This window comes from Trichechus manatus, unplaced genomic scaffold (genome assembly GCF_000243295.1).
Source record: "Trichechus manatus latirostris isolate Lorelei unplaced genomic scaffold, TriManLat1.0 scaffold00026, whole genome shotgun sequence".
Taxonomy (NCBI): domain Eukaryota; kingdom Metazoa; phylum Chordata; class Mammalia; order Sirenia; family Trichechidae; genus Trichechus; species Trichechus manatus.
Genome location: NW_004443962.1, coordinates 6,317,314 through 6,336,709, shown reverse-complemented (window position 1 = coordinate 6,336,709; position 19,396 = coordinate 6,317,314). Strand labels below are relative to the sequence as shown.

Genomic DNA, 19,396 nt, shown 5'->3' with positions numbered 1-19,396 from the left:
TTGCTGTAGTCATTTCCTCTTAGGAGGAAATGCCATCCATACACTAAAATTGCTGTTCGCTTACTTTTTGATCCTGGGCTGTAAGAGCTTGCTTTTAGAAACAGCTGAGTAGAAGGATGTTCCAAATGGAGAACCCTGGGGCTAGAACCAAAAAGAGATGCTCAAATGGCTTCTCTTTGGTGGAGAATCTTTGATGGCATTTTTCCTAGATTCTTTCCCCCAGGTTTTTGTCACATTCTTTTCTGGAGGCCACCAGGACTCTGTGAGAGAAGCAAAGAGGTCAAGTTCATCCTTTCTTAAATATACCAGGACAGTGCCTCTTTGGAGTTAACGCATAAAGCGCCAGATCTAGCAGCTTTGTCCTCTACCAGGGCCTCACATCAGGTCTTTACTACTTAGTTCCTTACCAGTGGCCCAATCCAGCAGTGACACCATTAATCCCTTCCTTCTGTCTCCTTCCTCAGTAACCTCTAGATGCCAGCTGGAGGAAAAATACCTCTGATTACCTCCCCTTACCTACCTCAGTTTAATTCTCAGGTCATTAAGCCTCAATCTTGCTGTATCTTCCAGAATTTTTGTTTTGACTCATGCCTCTTTGCCTCCCAGTTCATCAGCTTGCATGAGAATAGCCAGAGCAGCACGGATGGCGTGAGTGAGCGTGCAATTGCAGAGCTGTGGCTGCAGCACAGCTTGCAGTGCCACTGTCTCTCAGCCCAGCTCCGGCCTCTACTCGGGGATAGACAGTATATCAGAAAATTCTATACAGGTAGGTGGAGGTGACTTAACCAGGATTGTTGTGTATGCTTCCTCATTCTCTTCCACCTCACTCTTCTCTGTAGACCTCTCTAACCCTGAAGGCCCTCTTATGTCACTTGAGGCCATAGAGATTTGAATTAGAAACATATCTAGTCTTCCCTCTCACCTCCCATGAAAAGCATAATTACACTTTATGCTAAGAACTCCCCTACTTTGATACATGCAGACCGATAAGCATAACTACCATTTTTTGAGGGTCTCCTATGTGCCAGTCGCTGTGTATAGTTTTATACATATACTCTTCACAAGAACCCTGAGAGTGGGGTATTTTTACCCCTATTTTCCAGTCAGGGAAACAGAGCTCAAGGAAGTTAGGTGACTTGGCCAAAGTCACACTGCTAACGAATGGTAGAACCAGGATTCACATCTAGGTCTTGTCTTTTCTTTTTTTAAGTAATGTCTTATTGTGTTTTTGGTGAATGTGTACACAGTAAATTAAGTTCCAATTTGACAATTTCTATACAAATTGTTCAGTGACAGTAGTTACATTTTTCACAGTGTGTCAGCATTCTCTTTAATTGTGTTCTGGTTGTTCCATTTCCAGTTCAAAGCTCGGTCCTTCTGATGCTGAAGCCTTCTGTCTTGGCCTCCTTGCTATACTGCACATTATTTAGCCTTCCCTGTACTATACTTATCCCTGATTTCCCTTCTTCCCAGAGTGGCGCGATTCTCTTCAAATTGTTTGTACCTTCTCCCTCTCTCCTTCCCTGAACTACCAGGGCCATATAGGGAAACTAAATATCTCCCTGTTGGGCTCCATCACTACGGTGGATTTTCTCTCCCCAGATACCGCTTTCCTGCTAAGCAACTCTCATGTCACGGCCATGCTGCAATGCTTGGAAGCAGTGGAACAGAACAACCCCCGCCTACTGGCTCAGATTGATGCATCTATGGTAAAGGGGGCAAGGAATCATCCATGTCTATGCTGGACCCCTGGACCTCACTATGACGTAACTCTCTGTTTCTTCAGTTAGGGAGTTGTGAACTGAAAGGCTTTCGTTAAAAAAAAAAAAGATTGGAGAGAAGGGGGAGGTACCATCAAATACCTACTGAAGTACAAAGTCTAAGCTTAGGTCTATTTGGAAAGGAGAGTCTTGTTTTTTAAAACTTTTGGGATCCTGAGTCTGAAAAAAGCATCTCCCTAAGACTTGACAGAGGGTTTAGGAGAAGAGGGATGATTGTGAATCAGGAGTAGAGTTTACTGAATCAGGTCTGGTATGGTCTAGTATTACACAGGATCGTTTTTGACCTTGAAGTATAAAGAAACTTTAACTCTCCAACCACTCATCCCATCACTAATATTCTAGTCAGTATCTCAGCTAGAATGGAATCAGAGACCCTACTCCTTTTGGAAGGGATTCCCTGGCTCTCCTGCTTGTTTTAATTTGGTTCTTGGTTACTATCCATTGAATACTTTCTATGTGCCAGGCATGTGCAATGCACAATAGGTACATCATCTCATTTAATCCTCACAACTCTTTAAGGTAGACATTAATCTCATCTTATGAAGGAGACCATGGAGGCACAGAAAAGATAAGTCACTTGCCCTAGGTTTGGACCAAGTAGCTTATAAGTGATAGGGCTTGGATTTGAATCCCCAGTCTGTCTAATTTCTGCGTGCACACATAAAGTCTTAAGCACCTTGTTGTGCTGCCTACATGATAAAGCACTTCTGGTTTGATCACCCAGAAGGATTCCAGAAGCAGAAGCTGTGGTATGTGGCCAGACTTTGAGATTTCTTTTAGAAACAGCTGAATATAATAGAGGGTAGCTATACTGTATCTACAAGGAGCCCAGTGGTGCAATGTTTAAGTGTTCGGCTGCTAACTGAAAGGTTAATTTGAACGCACTCAGGAGCTCTATGGGAGAAAGACCTGCCGATCTGCTCCCGTAAAGATTACAGCCTAGAAAACCCTATGGGGCAGTTTTACTCTGTCACACGAGGTTGCTGTGAGTCGGAAATCGACTTGATGGTACCTCACAACAACAACATGCTGTAGCTACCAGCTTTGGCTGCAGTCCAAGGCTGCTGCCAACGACCAGCTTCTACCAGCATTGCTGCCGTGCTGAGTGCCCTCCTCTGAGAGCCTCTAGCCTGGACTCTGACACCTTCTTTGTTTTTTTTTTTAGTTTGCCAGGAAACACGAGAGCCCGCTGCTGGTGACAAAGAGCCAGAGCCTGACAGCACTGCCTAGTTCCACATACACCCCTCCAACCAGCTACACTCAGCATTCCTACTTTGGGTCCTTCTCCAGCCTCCATCAATCCATGCTCAGCCATGGCTCCGGTAAGGGGGTGGGAAGGGGTAGGTATTACGTGTACCTGCGGTCCTGGAATGTGGAAGACCTTGTGGGTGCTCACAGACTGTGTATAGAGCCTTGGGTTGGTGCAGTTTGTCATACTTCCTGTCTTAATAATGATATCGTAAAAAGCTATATAGCAACTAGCCTAAGCTAATTCAGTAGCATCATTTTAATTAACAGAAGAAAGAGATGTTTTTAAATTCTCCTGGGTTTCTAATCCAGCTCACCAAGAAGGCATTTAAATAATAATAGTTAGCATTTACTGAGTGCCTGCCATTGCCAGGCTCTGTTGTAATCAACTTCTGTATATTATTTTCTCATTGATCCTCATAACAGTCCTATGAGGTAGGTATTATTATTTATGCTCATTTTACGGATGAGACACGCACACTAATAAGCAGTGAAGCCACTGTCTCAAGAGCCCACGTACTTGACTTGGCTGCTTCTGAATAATTCTTTTATTTCATTTTACTGACCTTTTTGGAGGTGACACCATGTGTAACATGATCCTTGGAGTGTGGTCCATTAACCATGGGAGTTTGGTCCTTAGTCGTGGAAGAAGCCCTTGTGGAAGAAGTACCACAGGATTGCAGCCCATGTTTCCCTTCCCTTTCTTTTTATATCCTAGAGAGAAAATCCTCTTCACTCTCTGGCCCTTCCCAGAAACCTCAAGAAAGCAGAGGACACGTCTCACCAGCAGAGGATCAACCCGTTCAAGCCTCTCTGCTTTCGATCTCTGCATTAGCCAGGAATTCTCCCTTATCCTCAAATGAGATGAGCTCCAGCACTCTGACCAGTCCCCTAGAGGCATCCTGGGTCACCAGCCAGAATGAATCCCCAAGTGATGCCAGTGAGGGGCCTGAGTACCTGGCCATCGGCAACCTGGACCCCCAAAGCAGGACCACCAGCTGTCAGAGTCACAGCAGCAACACTGAGAGCAGCAGCTTCAATTTGTTCTCTTCCAGCAGCTCCCAGAAGCCAGAGTCTACCGCTTCTTCCCTAGGGGACCAGGAGGGAGGTGGGCAGAACCAGCTGTCTAGTGTCCTTCGCAGGTCCAGCTACTCAGAGGGACAGACACTCACGGTCCACATTGGAGCAAAAAAGAGCCACACTCGCTCTCATTCAGATACCAACATCATCTCCAGTGGAGCCCCAGGTAATGATAAGCGCCAGGCGGCCTCCTGGATTTAGGCTAGCAGGGAGAGTTTGTTCTTGGGGCGCTTCAGTTGGCAGAAAGAGAAGTTGTGTTTTTGATGCCATGACAGGTATTGTACTTATGATGAAAGAGAAGTTTGTAACATGATATGGATACTCAAGAAATCTCCGTGAGGCATCTTTATGTTTACTTCTTTATGCATTGCTAAATATTAAACGTTTTCCTGAATTCTTTCCCTAGTTCCTTAGCAACAGAGGATTAGTGTGACTCATTTGCAGTTCAAGTTTTAAATGTATCTCTCAGACCAAGGGGAAGTATTAATGAGCTTTAAAAATAATCCCATTAAATTCCTCCTCTTTCTGTGATTCCTTAGAAGTTTGGTCAGGATGTAATTCCAATATGAGAAAGGCAAAGTGATGTTTGGGTTTCGTAATTAAAACTAAGGAGCCATGGTGATGCAAAGGTTAAGCACTTGGATGCTAATTGATAGGTTGGCTGTTTGAACCCACCCAGCAGTTTAGAAGAGACCTGGCAATCTGTTCCTGTAAAGATTACAGCCTAGAAAACCTTATAGGGCAGTTCTGCTCTGTCACATGATGTTGCTATGAGTTGGAATCGATTTGATGGCACCTAACGAGAACAGGTAAAACTAGGGATAAGAAGAGTAAGTGTGGGTGATGTGATCTGGTAAGTAAGTAGGTGGGGCTGACGGCTGCCTCACTAATTCTGGTTCAGAGGCAGTCAGCTAGGGAGGCCCTGGCCACGGGTACCTCCCACAGAAAACCCTAGACATGGGGAAGCCTAGACATGGGGAAGGTGGCTATCATTGCTTTTGCCATCTCCCTGCCATCATCTTTCCTGGGTTCTTGGTATCTGGCAGGCTTTGGTTGGGTTCATTTGTAGAAGAATCTCCGTGATAACAAGCGTAACATGGACCTTTGTTCTCAAAGTCAGTTCTGGGTGGTGAAGCTCCAGAAGTAAAATATAAAAAAGAGAAAAAGACACATAAAAAAAGATTTCCTTTAGTAGCTGGAGCTGCCATTAACTTCTTTTTGTAATTTCTAAAAAAGTAAGATCTAACGCCCTCATCTGATACCTTCTGAATGAAAACCCTTTGTCTATGTTTTCCCTCAAGTATCTGCTTTGACTTATTGGAACTCTGTTGGAAAAAAATCTCCAACTCAAAGCCTGTCTTCCCCCCAGCTTCCTTAGATGTGAAGAGTGCTTGGGTCAGATCCTTGCTTCACATCTCCTGCTGCGGGCCTGGTATTAGTGTACTTCAGGCTGCTGGCCTTTGAGCATGTACAACTTCCCTGCCCCCGTTCTTGAATCCACTTGGATTCCAGAAACCACGGTAACCTGCATTGGGAAAGGGAGCCAGGGAAAACCTATGCAGAAGAGTCTGAGGGAGCATGGGTCACGTGAAGCTTCGAGTACAGGTCATCCCTCCTTTAGCACGAGGGTTCCCTCTCGCGAGTTAGGTCCCTACCTCTGGTAGGTAAAAGGACACTCTTTTTTTCTCTCTCTCTATTCTTGTTTACTCTGGACCTGTCTGTCTGCCTACAGGAGGCCCCAGGAATATCACCATTATAGTTGAAGATCCCATTGCAGGTTTGGGAGCCGGTCCTCCTCCTTTCTGTCCTCCACCTCCTCTTCCTTCTGTTCCTCTGTGACCATCTTGCTGACTTCTGAACCTCCTTTTCCATTCTGGTGTCAAATCAAGTCTGGCTAGTCTTCCCTGCTGTGATGCTTGAACCTGTCTGTAAAATGACACCAGTATTTTGCATGAGATGTTTTCTGCCCACAACTTCCAAATGCCTAATTCAGTCTCCCAGCAGCTTCTGGGAGACAGAGCAAGAATGATCAATTTTGTATAGCACAAAGGTGAAACTGAGGCCTGCTATTTGTCTAAGGCATCATGATGAATCAGCGGCAGAATTTTTCTTATAACTGGGTACTTAGTACTGGGTTATTTTATTTTCCTTGAATCAACACCAGAATGTGTTTTCTCCCCTTTCTGTGGTCTTTGATGTAGGTGCATGTGTGTTGCGTCTCCTGGAGTCCCCCATTTCCATTTCTTTTCACCTGTCTTCCTTCCCTTATTATACTCCCCTCCCATTCCAGCCATTGCACGGAATTTTTCTAGTGACTTAAGTCTTTTTCCTTGGTGTTCCTGGTGGTGTTTAAACTGATAGTTGTGTTCCACTCCAGGTAGCATAATTCAAGGAAATATTAATACTAGAATATGTATGCAAGACAGAATGGTGAGGAGGACTGAAAACTCTGGCCTCCTGGGAATGGGTTAAGCCACTGGGCCTGTTAGCTTAGAAAAGAGATGGTTAAAGAGAGATAAAGGCTGCAGGACCACTGTTTAGAAGAGCTTTGTTCTTAAAGGAGAAAGTAAGACCATCATTTAGAAGAGCCGGTTGTTATTAAAGGAGGCGAGAAATTGTAAGAAGACAGATTTCAAGTGAGTATAAGGAAACTGGAGCCCTAGTGACACAGTGGTTAAGAGCTCAGCCACTAACCAAAAAGATTGACAGTTCGAATCTACCAGCTGCTCCTTGGAAACCCAATGAGGGCAGTTCTACTCTGTCCTGTAGGGTTGCTATGAGTTGGAATCGCCTCTACTGCATCAGGTTATAAGGAGACTCTCTAAGACATAGAGCTTTTCATTTGAATGGGCAATGTCAGGAGGTAGTGAGCCCAGGAAGTAAAAGCTGGATGGCCATAAGTTGTAAGGAAGTTTGTGTTGTGCACTGAGTTGCACTGGGGATCTCAAAGGCCCCTTCCGAATCCATGGTTCCTTACAAAGACATCATGATGACTGCTGGTTTCTCCTCAGCTCAATAGAGAGGAGCAGAGCTAGGGCCACCAGAAGTCTTTGAGGCCGAAGGAGAACACAACGTTATTTCTTACCACGTAGCAGCTTCTTTGCAAGAGGAGCAGCTGACAAGTTGGCACCATCTGTCAGGGAAGTGGGTTGGATGCAACTCATTCATTCTCCCAGAGCATCCTGCTCATTTCTCAGGCTCCACCTGCTTTTCCACCTGCTCTTCCTTCTGTGGCACTGGAAAATTTGTGTTTCCCTTTTGAAAATACCAGTTTCTTGTTTCCTGAGAGCCCTGCCTGCTGCTGTTTCTCCACTCCCAACTCTACTATTCCTTGAAAACTTCTCCCTGGGTACCTCCTCCTTTGCCAGCCTTCTCTTGAAACCTCTCCCTTCCTTCTCCAGTAAGTCTGCACCCATAGCCCTGTGGCTGAGTCCTTTGGTCTCTCAAGTTCCAGCCATTGTCCTTCGCTTCGCTAGCATTGCCTTGATGCTTCTTTTAAGGACGTTGCTGGATTTCATTTTGTTATTCTGCCAATTCAGAATTGGGTTACATTTGTAGGTCTAAGAAATTTACATTTCAGGTTCAGTAGAGGTCATATCTTATATTTGTTTAGGGAATACAGGAGTATACATTTTCTGATACTGTTTTAAAACCTAGTGTCTAAACAAAATGAAACAAAAAAAAATCTAGTATCAAGGTATCAGAAAAATTTGCATCTGAGGACTGTTTTCTAAATTGGTTTGTCAAGAGGGAAGAAATTGGCTGATATTCCTGGAACATTTATTTGGTGAGAAGATGGAGGAAAAGAGAACTAAATTCATGAATCCATTATTTGATTGGTTTTCACCTTCGTGTTGCCCATTCTGGATCATGTTTCTCTTTCCCCTTAGATCATTCTGACTTCCCATTTCCATCCGCCGTGTGTTCCTGCATTGTTGGGCTGTTCCCTGTTGGTGTGCTGCCTGGCGCCTGTTTGGGAGGGTATTGGAATGGGAGCAGTTAAATGAGGAAACTCTAAAGCTGGGAATGTACCTGTTGCTCACCTTGTATGTTTGTTTTTACTCCCTGGTGGTCACTGATACTAGAGTCCTGCAATGATAAGTCGAAGTTAAGAGGCCCCTTGTCCTACTCTGGCCAAAGCAGTGAAGTCAGCACACCCAGCTCTCTGTGCATGGAGTATGGTAAGTGAGCTTAGCCCCAGGAGGGCCAGAGCTGAATGTCTCTCTTTTCTCTTCTCTCCCTTTTGCTTTCTAAGCTCTGAGCTTTGTGGCTTATCTCAACTCTGTGGTGGATACACACTGTCTGGTCTCACCCTCCCTTTCATCATTTTCAATCCCTGTGCTAGAAATCATACTTGCCTGCCATTTCTCTCGTTTCTCTCTGACTTAGGGGTCCCACCCTCTCTTATGCTGTGGGTATTATCACCTTATACATCTGTTGATCCAAATGGAAGGGCTCTGAGTGGATGAGAAGGACCTTGAAAAAAGGCCTTTGAGTAGCTGGGCTTAGTTACCAGAGGACAAACTCCACATTGAAATCACCAGAGTAGAAAAAAGCCATTTGTGTTCTTTTCTGACTCTCAGCAAGAGTTTTGTTTGTTTGCTTTTTTGTAAGGTAGAAGGGAGAGTGTGTCATCTTTAAATTTAAGTGGTAAAATGATTGTGTCTTGTTGTCACCCAAGGCTGAGCTCTCTGCATTTGTTCCACCGTTCTCTAACCAAGGGGTTTAGTGCTCTGGGATTTGACATTCAGAGAAATTTCTTTAGAAGGTAGACATCTTCCTTCCAACCTCTAATTCCCTGTACCTGGGAAGACTTGGGAGCATCTTTAGTGGTAAAATCTTCAGATTTCTTGAAGAAGCTTGACTGTTACAGATTTGCATTCTAACTCAGAGGTTTTTACATCCACATTTTGTTTTCCCACAGAAGGTGGTCAGTACCTGTGCTCAGGGGAAGGCATGTTCCGCCAACCATCAGAAGGGCAGTCCCTCATCAGCTACCTCTCTGAGCAGGACTTTGGCAGCTGTGCAGACCTGGAAAAGGTGAAGGATCTAACAGGCTAATGAACCCACGAGTTGGGAGATCTGGCCTGAGGGACTGTGGTGTCATTTGTTCTCGTGAGGTTTCGGGTACACAGCAGTGACATGGGTATAGACTACAGTAAGAATAAGTTCAACAAGTTCTATCTCTGGGGAACTCTTTATGTGCTCCTCACTGGATTTAAAAATGTTACACTGATTTTGTCTCAGAAGCTACCTTGGGCAGTGAGGCATTAAATCTTAGCCACGTGATTGTTGTTCCCTTGAATCGGGAACCTTAGGTAAATACTGTTTCCAGAATCACCTTCTATATTTTGTTTTAAGGCTCAGATATATAATAAATAACATCCATATAGCATTTTATAGTCCGCAAAGCACTTTATTGTAAGACATCGCGTTTAATTAATACTATGTGTCTAAGTGTATAACTATAGGACAGACCCTGATAAAAAATCCTAGGCTTCTTCTCTATCATATTTTTATGTAGAAAGTGGGAAAGGAAGGGACAGGCATGGCCAGGTATGAGAGCAAAGAGAATCTGGAACAGGTCTTCTGGCCATCAACTTTCCTTATAATAGAAGTGTGCATTTCTCCTCGGTGTTTTGAATAAAAGCAGTGCATATCCTAGAAGCTCTGTTTTCCAACATTATAATCAGTGAGGCATTCATTACTTCTAGACCCTTGCCAAGCAACTTCTTTGGTGCTCTCCTTCCACCAGGAGAATGCTCACTTCAGCATCTCAGAGTCCTTGATTGCTGCCATTGAGCTAATGAAGTGCAACATGATGAGCCAATGCCTGGAAGAGGAAGAGGAGGAGGAAGACAGTGATAGAGAGATCCAGGAACTGAAACAGAAGATTCGCCTTCGTCGCCAGCAGATCCGCACCAAGAATCTGTTCCCTGGGTACCAGGAGACTGAACATGGAAGTGAGTGAGGCCTGTGAACACCTTCAGTACCTTTGGGCTTTCTTTTTTGTCTTCGTTTGGGATGTTATCCCTAGGCTAAGGAATCTTCTGCTGTCAGAAAGATATTTCTATGAAGTTCTATTTTTTTTTCTACCAGACTAGGAATGCTCGTCCTAGAGTTTGTCCATTTCCCACCTCAGAAACAACTTCCTTTCAAAATAGATTTCTGGTATGAGAACTAACGCCACTGGTCCCAGATTCTCTTCCCAGATAGGAGTACCTTCTGTTTACATGAAACTTGCTAGGGGAGTAACCCGGTAAGAAAAACTAGTTTCCACATTCCTAGCGAAGGTTCTGTTTGCTTCTCCCTGTTGAGATCGTACCAGGTTCCTTTCATTGTGACCCCAGAAGGAATAAGAGAACTCTTTCTCTCCTGTTTTACCTTTTTTTCCCCTCCTGCATAACAGGCTTTTGGGTCACTTCCAGCAGCTCCCAGCTCAGTTCACGTGATTCAACACAGTTCTCTGACTCTGGCTCTGCTGATGAGGTAGACGAATTTGAAATCCAAGGTAAGAAGCGACAGTTTGTTAAACAAGAGAGCTTTCATTAGCTGTTTTTTTCAACTTGGATCATAGGCTATGAAGTTTTCCCTAAGTAGAGATCTTCATTATGGTCCATTATGGAATGCTGTTGACTATTGTAAGGGACAACCTCTCTTGCTAAAAACAAAAACCCTTTAAAATGTAAGCAGAAAAGAACATTGAAAGACAGCAGTCCAGGTGGAGTGGGCTGGCTGTTGTAGTCATTCTAACGCTTCTTCCTCAAGTTGCAGCTTTCTCTTGGGTTCTCACTCTAATTCCTCCTTCTAGCAACCCAGGGCTGGTCCAAACCTACATGAAATTAGAGTCCTATTCTTTTGTGATCCATAACACAACTGAAATTGTTTTGAAGTTTTCAGAAGGAACTTTATTATAATTCTAAGAGAAAAAGACAGAAAGAGTCATTGGGGGAAAAAAAAGCAAAAAGGAGAACAATCAGGTTTACAAAGTAGAGCTTTATTTTCTGTCCAGCCAGGGCTAACTGGCTTACCAGAATCCTAGACTCTTGTTGTTGGAAGCATCTGCGTAGAGAAAGGGAAAGGTCCTAATCTAGGAAGGTAGTTGTGTTCCATCAGGTTAATGTCCCCTTCCTGCAAATCACAGATGTTGTCAAGTTCCCATCAGTGAAGGAAACAAACCCACAAACAAAAAACAGTTCAGGGACATAAGCTCTTCCCCTGTGGGTAGAGAAGCCCTGGTGGCGCAGTGGTTAAGAGCTCAGCTGCCAACCAAAAGGTCAGCAGTTGGAATCCACCAGCTGCTCCTTGGAAACTCTATGGAGCAGTTCTACTCTGTGCTGTAGGGTCACTATGAGTTGGAATTGACTTGATGACGAGAGGTTTCGTTTGGTTTTGGTCTATGGGTAAAACCAAGGGGCACTTCCTTACAGAGGTGAAGTACGTCTGTAATTCTCCATCATAACACGATGATGAATAGATCTTTCATTGCTTGAGACTCTGATTTCCTGTCTACATGAATCTAGAGAACGCATTCACCTATGCAAATCTCCAGATTTAGTAGCTGGGTTCCTTCCCCATTCAAAAATTCAGTTTTTGCACATGTTTTTCCAGGTCTCCAGGAAGTCACCCTTTTAAAGTATCTGATTTCCATTCGTGACAATAATAGGTAGTCACTTAAAACTCCATTTTTCTCTTTTTTTGTGACTGACTTGATCTTCACATTAGAAGAAAATAAGAGGGTTCTGCCATCTCTCTCAGAGTCAGCAGTCAGAATTTCATGAGAATAGTGTTAATTTAAATGCAGAACCTGCTGCTTCACTGGGTGTGGAGCAGTCCACCTGACTCCCTGTGAAGCAGGGAACCAAGGGAAGCTGTTCAGTCTGGAAGGAGGCTTATCCTGCTAGAAACTATTGCTGTAGTTATGGGCCCAGAGGACATTTAATCAACTAACTATCAGGTCAGGTCAGTGCAGAAATCTTAAAGGAAGAGACCTTAAGTCAGGGTTTTTCATACTCTGGGCTGGATGAATCTTTGTTGTGAGGGGCTCTCCTGTGCAATTGTAGGATGTGTAATATCATCCCTGGCCTCTACCCACTAGATACCAGTAGCAACCTCCCCAACTGCGACAACCAAAAATGTCTACAGACATTGCAGGATATCTTCAGGGGAGCAAAATCACCCCTGGTTGAGAGGCACTACTGTAGGAGGTCTTCAAGGCTAGGCTGGTTTGGGGAAGTAGCAGTAACTATCTCCCAAGCTATAGTGAGCACCTACCTGTGGTTGTAAGTTCCTGAACCGTTTCATCTTTTGGAGCAAAGTCAAGTCTTGATCCCAGGAGCATGTGTATAGGACTGTCATTTTCACTGATTTACTTCTAGACTGTATTCTAAAGGGCCCCCTTTTATAATCATTATCACACAGATGGTAGCGAAGGATCTAACCTGACTCACATGTCAAAGAATGGACTCTCAGTGTCAATGGCTTCGATGTTTTCAGGTAGCCTGTGTTGGAAGTGTGGGTGTGCTCATCTGTGCATGTGTGTGAATGTTTGCACCAGCTTTTGTACATACGTGGTTATGTTGTGACACCTGTCAAGGTTACGAGGACTACAGGGTCTAGAGAACTAGTTCAGAAAAACTGGACTTTATCCAGTTAAGAAGCCAGGAACAATTTAGATACTCATTTTCTTCTTCCTCATATGACCCAAACAGTCCTCCTTACTGAGCTTGTCCTTGTTAATCTTTTCCTAGAGTGAGCAGTCAATGTGGCAGATGGAGGTCGTAGACAGTTTAGAAAGGGATGGTCAAATGAAACATTCAGATGTATAGCTAAGCTGTAAAAGTAGCTCAGACAGCAAAAGTAGAATACAATGGTATGAAGCTTAGTGTCCCTTTAGAGTTTTGAATTTGCAGAACCAATGTTCAGAAAACCACCTCTTCTAGGTACTTTGTATGCAATTAGGATTTGTTGCTAGAAATGTTGGCCTTAGTAATCGCTTTGTGATCCAGACAAGTAGGCTTTCTATAGTTGGGGTTAACTGAAAGAAAGTAGCAGTTTTCCACTCAACAAAACTCAAGACTTTTTATTACAGTTAGTTATTACTATTAATATTGTCAGCCACTACAGTTTGAAATAATGGCATAAAATTAGATCATGATTTAAAGAAATAAAAGTAATTTTTTTTTATGACAACATGTAAAAAAAATTGATATAGCGGCACTTATGAAAATACCTGGGGGGAGGGGTGGAGGGTGTGATTGGCAAACAGATACAGAAAAGCTCATGTTATTTTTGTAAAAATACGGTAGGTACCTTTTTCTCTACTCCTGTTGTGATTTATTCTAACATTGTTCTTAACCTACTTGAGAAGAAGTAATTATCCAGTCAGCTTTTAACTGGTTACTAATGTGTTTACGGTCACAATCTTTTGTTGGTTCATTTCTTGATTGTCAACCACTTCTCTGTCAGAGCATCGTCAATCTGCTTTATCCATGAGGCATACCTTTATTTAGTCTTCCTAGCATCCTTTCTTCTTCTATTTTGGGAGCTTTAAAATTTTTGTACCAAGTTTTTGTACCAAGAATATAAAGTTTTTCTACTAAAAAACTACTTTTTCTTGTGACCCACAATCCCAACACTTTATTAGTGGTGTTGGGGCAGGTTGGTAAGCAATCAGAACAAGACTCTGTCAAAAGTAATGACTTAAATTTTAGTTCTTTCTGTACATATGTTCTCAATAATTACGAAAGTATGATTTACAGTTCATCTGTCTCCAGTCTAGATTGCTCTGTTGTTTTCTGCTCTTCTTCAGCTGTTTCTGGTCTTTAATCACACCAAGTTTGTTACTGGTACCAAATTCTTTCTAAAAAGTATCATTATACTTCTCTAACAATCTTCTTGATCATATCCATAGTTTCTTTTTGATCATCTTAAGTGATTTATGCTATTGAAAAGTCCCTTGGGATAATGTAAGAGGAAGGTCATCAGAATCCATAAAACCTTTGGAAAAATTAAAGCGCTTAAGCGTCATATTATGGACATAGTCTATGACAGATACTCTGCATCTGTATGGCTTAATGTAACCACTTTTCTTAGATCCTAATTCATCATGTAGATTATATGGAGCAGAAGTGTTTCTGAAGAAAATAGGTTTCAAAGTTACTTCCTCCTAGCAATAAAGTGGATGTAAACCTTGTAATCATAACTTTTCCTTGAAAATTATTCATAGAAAGCTTTGTATTTGTCAACATCTATTTCTTTTTTTAAAAAAGCAGTTTTACTGAGGTATAATTTACATAGAGCCCTGGTGGCACAGTGGTTAAGAGTTGTGGCTGCTAACCAAAAGGTCAGTGGTTTGAATCCACCAGCCGTTCCTTGGAAACCCTGTGGGGCAATTCTACCCTGTCTTATAGGGTTGCTATGGGTTGGAATCAACTTGATGGCAACAAGTTTGGTTTTGGTTTATAATTTACATATTATAAAATTTACCTATTTCAAGTGTACGATTCAATGATTTTTAGAAATTTACTAAGTTGTACAGGTATCACCTTAAGCCAGTAAGATCCCTCATGCCCATTTGCCATTGATCCCTTTCCCACCCCAAGCCCCAGGCAACCACTAATCTACTTTCTGTCCTTATAGATTTGTCTTTTCTGGACATTTCATTTAAATGGAATCCTACAGGATGTGATCTTTGTGTCTTGCTCCTTTCGTTCATCTGTTTCTTCTGATTGTGTCTGCCAAGTTGGTTTGATATCATTCATAAACTCCCAGTCCCAGGACAGTCTTTTCAACTTCTTTGGTTTTAGTGTTTTGGTGCTACTGGTTTTTTTCCCCCTTTATACTCTTTTATTACAGCTTCGTCAATTCTTCTTTATCTTCCTTTGTAGATTCTTCTAGAGTTTCAACCTTCTGTACTATACATTTATTAGTCAGACTCTGATCAGGAGACAGGAACCACACAGTAATTTGAATAGGGAAGTTTAATATAAAAAAGTACTAACTCTAGTGGGGGATTGGAGTAATGGGAGTTTGGCTCTTAAGGAGTAAAGAGAACTCCGAGGAATACAGATATAGCAGATACAGGGAGAAATCACTGCCCGAGGGCTGAGAAGGAACACCCAGGGAAGGAATAAATATAGAAGAGGGCCACACCCCTGAGGCTGAGATCCAGACTGGATGGTGGAGAAGTTCTCTGAAGCTGCAGAGCTGCCTGAGGGAGTGCCAGGGGACTCTTGTACACAAGGGAGTGCCTTGCCAACAGCACTCACTGGAAAACCCATTCTCTAGGGTGCTGGGGGAAGCTGTCTATGGGGAGGTGCTGTTCATGGGGAGATGCCAGGCCTGTAGCATTCTCTAAAGCTTTCTGAGGGGGTGCCAAGGGATGCTGTTTACAGGAGGTACTGCTAGTGACACTCTGTTGCAAAGCTACCGAAAGGCTTTCCCAGGGGACAGCCACAGGTACTGCAGGAGTCTGCCTAGAGGAACACATGGGAACCAGGAAGAGAAATCCCTTCCTCCTCCATTGTCGCTTTAGTGCCCTCTACTGACAAAGCTTAACATAGTGCCAGCTGGCAAAGGAGACCCATTTACTGGTCCATCGGGCAAAAAAGGGCAGATTTGGAACAGAAAGGCAAGACATTGATAACTGGCACAGCATATAAAGAGGAAAGTTCATGAACTACGTTTTCTGACAAGATTTTTAACTGTATCCCATTTAAGATAATCAGCTGTTTCTCCCCACCCCTACCCCCTTTTTTAAGTCAGTTTTTCCCCCTTTTAAGCACGAATGATTGTGGTTCTCCATTTTAAAGTGTTTCCTCTTGAGTCAGCACTTAGAGAAAATTCACTGGAGTTGGATTCCCAAATGGACCAGGTATCACCTTATCTGCTAGAAGGAAAGCAGAATGGAAACCAGTATCAGACTGGCCAGTAAATATTGGGAGTTGACTATCTTCCTATACCTTACTTATTTTGTTTAAAAATTTTCAGGTTTCTCTAGGGTACCAAGGTTTTAAACAATTCTTCCAAGATCATCCCAGTACCAGTGTCTGACATGCAGCAGTTTCTTCTCCTTGTAACATGTCGGGTTTTTTTTGTTTTTGTTTTTGTTTGTTTGCTTATTTTTATAAACTTTTTTTTCCAGTCGGTAATAATAGCTTTACCCTATCTAAGGCATCAGAAGCATTTGAAATAAGTTCCCTTAGGGAAAAATGTATTTGTTTTTGTACACAGAATTGATTTTTAAAAATTTCGTTATTATGTTTACTCCCACTCCGAAGACAGGCATCTCAGACTTCTTTCTAAAGTGCTCTCATTTGGGGCACATTAGCTCCGGTGGTGCAGTGGTCAGAGCAAGAGACTGCTAACCAAAAGGTTAGCTGTTCGAAACCACTAGCAGCTCCTCAGGAGGAAGATGTGACAATCTGCTTCCGTAGAGATTTACAGCCTTGGAAACCCTATGGGGTCACTATGATTTGGCATTGACTTGACGGCAGTGAGTTTGGTTTGTTTGTTTTTTTAATCCTTCCAGTTGAATAGCTTTCTCTTCTCTCTTCTTTCTATCTTATTTTCTATCTTATTCCCTCTTCTTTTATCAAGATCCTCAACTAGTGTTTCATCACATCAACTTAATCATCGGCTTGAACTGACTAGAAGGTCAGCAGGGTGCAGCAGAGGACTAGTAGCCACAGGGCCTTCAGGGTAGTTGGCCAGTGTCAGGTGTCATGTCCCTCCCATCCCTGAGGTGAGATCCTCACACCCGAAGCTGTGTGGTCCTCACACTCTTGGAGACAATTGTGATTACCTAGGAGGTCCCTGCCAGTGCCTCAGACCTCATTACTCCTCTAGTGAAAAAAGGGGTGGAACATGAGTTGACTATCTTTTCCAAAAGGAGGAGAATGATTTTTTTTTTTCCTCAAAGAAAAAAGGCTTCCTCTCTGTGAGGATGAAGAACTGCTAAATAATTTTTATGAAGACGGTGGTTTCCTTAGCAAACATGACTTATCAACTACCTCTCTGGTGTGCAGTGTTTTCTCTAATAGTCTAGCCTGAAAGTAACTAAGCAAGTTAGCTCTTTATGCAAGGGTATCTGTCTGAGATTTTTCTCTCATCTTCCCTTCTCTGTCACTCCCAAACAGATTCATGTTTGCTTTTAGCCCATTAATCGTTCACTTAGGAAATATTTTCTGAGAGCTTATTATGTACACAACACTCTGAGGGTTACACAGACAAGACCTGTGCACAATCAAGGCAGTATGTTATAAGTGTTACTCAGAAGAATGTTGTAAATCAAATCGTCTATGAAGGTCTGGTCTACTAAGGCCTAGACTTTTTTCCTTTCCTCCATTAGCACAAATTGGAATGACTAGACAACTAGTAGTGCATTAGTGAAGGAACCCTGGTGGTGCAATGGTTAAGCACTTGACTAATAACCATAAGGTTGGCAGTTCCAACCTACCAGAGGCTCCTCGGGAGAAAAGACCTGACTGTCTGCTCCCATAAAGATTGTAGCCTAGGAAACCTCATGGAGCAGCTTCACTCTGTCATATAGGGTCACTACAAGTCAGAATTGACTTGACGGTACCCAGCAAAAACAACAATGCATTAGTGGTGCAAGTTCAGACAGAAAATATGACATATGCAACCTTATTTGTTGTTAAATAAAATAGACTTTGTTAATTACCAGCTAAAAATTTTGTTGCTGCCTTAAGTTTTTCTGTGCTTAGAGAACATGAAAACTGACAGATTTCAATTCTATTATCTTACCTGCATATATAATTTTGAAGACATTAATTTATCAGCAATAATATTTGAGTAATGCTTGAATGCAGAGCCCTATGTTAAATATTTTAGGGCCAAACAGAAGAATTAGATGCAATCCCGTTTCCTCACAAGGACTTTATAACTAGCTTTACATACAAGTATATCTATGTATACACACAGAGACTTACATATACACATTCTCACACACACACACACACACACACAGAGTAAACATGTGAAGAACAGTGGTGCTACTCATAGCCAAGTTTAGAATAATGTCATGTAAGCTTTGTGCTCTGTTGAGGGGCTCAAACACAGTCGATTGATTAGTTGTGTAGGCTTAATTAGGAAAAGAAGGTCTTTTCACTGGGCTTCAAAGGAAGTGAGAGATGGGGCTTATCAGAACAGTCCTGTTTTCATGGGCACTGTTTGCCTTTTTTGAACATGATTGCCATATCTCACATTCTTTTTTTCTGTTCTCTATCAGAAGTATTTGGGTAGGTGAGGTCTCTGGAAGTTTAGACATATTGTTATTAGAAATCCTCTTCAAAATTCTTTATCAGAAATAGGCTTTGGAAAGTGCCATAGTTTCCTGAGAGTTATATAGTAAGGATTTGTGTTCATTGTTTCACTGAAAATGTGTTGGTTGCCAGGCATCTCCAGAGAGTTGCTAGGCCGTAAGAAGTTCTTTTCCTCCCTGTGCCACCAGACAGGAAGGAACTCTTTCCATGAAGCTTTTTTCTTTTTTTTTTTTTTATTATACTTTAGGTGAAGGTTTACAGAACAAATAGTTTCTCATTAAACAGTCAGTATGCATATTGTTTTATGACATTGGTTAACAACCCCATGACATGTCAACCCTCTCCCTTCTCAACCTTTTTTTTTTTATTTTTTGGTGAAAATATACATAGCCAAAGATACACCGTTTCAAAAATTTCTACATGCACAGTTCAGCGACATCGATTACGTTCTTCCAGTTGTGCTGCTATTCTCACTTTAGATGAAGGTTTACAGAACAAAATAATTTCTCATTAAACGGTAAAATGTTGCCCTATGACAATGATTAACAACCCTACTACATGTCAACACTGTCCATGAAGCTTTTTTAAGGATATAGAAAACTTCTAATATTCAGGGATAAAGGCAACAGTGGTAAGATGTTAGAAGCAAAGTTCTAATTCCACATGCTTGTAGTGAGTAAACTCTGTGATCCAAGTTCTGTATTAGGTTTCTGATATAAAAGAGAGCTAGACCGAGTTCTTGCCTCTGGGACCTTATCATTTAAGAGAGCTTGAGATTTAAGGAATGAGAGATTCGAGTCATTTATTTTGTGTTCACTTGTTAGGGAGTGTGTACCTATGTGTTTTAGGATGCTTCCTTTTCTCATTCACTGTTTTGCACCAAATGTCTGAGTTTGTGTTTCCACCTGAATTTGTAACCACCTTGACTTTCTCAGTGCTATACATAATGTCACTAACTCAGCCTTGTTGTGACTTGAATAGAGGCAAATTATAAATTGTGTT

At 42.3% G+C, this 19,396-nt stretch overlaps 1 protein-coding gene and 1 pseudogene across 1 annotated transcript in view; one reads left to right on the top strand and one right to left on the bottom strand.

The window, feature by feature from the left end:
- RUBCN (rubicon autophagy regulator) overlaps positions 1-19,396 on the top strand; it is a 42,785-nt gene that overhangs the window by 13,973 nt on the left and 9,416 nt on the right. Inside the window, exons 3-11 of the mRNA XM_023728775.1 lie at positions 607-766; positions 1,603-1,709; positions 2,947-3,103; positions 3,748-4,275; positions 5,842-5,886; positions 8,195-8,290; positions 9,034-9,149; positions 9,865-10,072; positions 10,519-10,620. Coding sequence (XP_023584543.1) covers positions 607-766; positions 1,603-1,709; positions 2,947-3,103; positions 3,748-4,275; positions 5,842-5,886; positions 8,195-8,290; positions 9,034-9,149; positions 9,865-10,072; positions 10,519-10,620 — 1,519 coding nt within the window. The remainder of the gene's footprint in view (positions 1-606; positions 767-1,602; positions 1,710-2,946; positions 3,104-3,747; positions 4,276-5,841; positions 5,887-8,194; positions 8,291-9,033; positions 9,150-9,864; positions 10,073-10,518; positions 10,621-19,396) is intronic.
- LOC111820087 (endoplasmin-like) lies at positions 14,524-18,673 on the bottom strand (annotated as a pseudogene).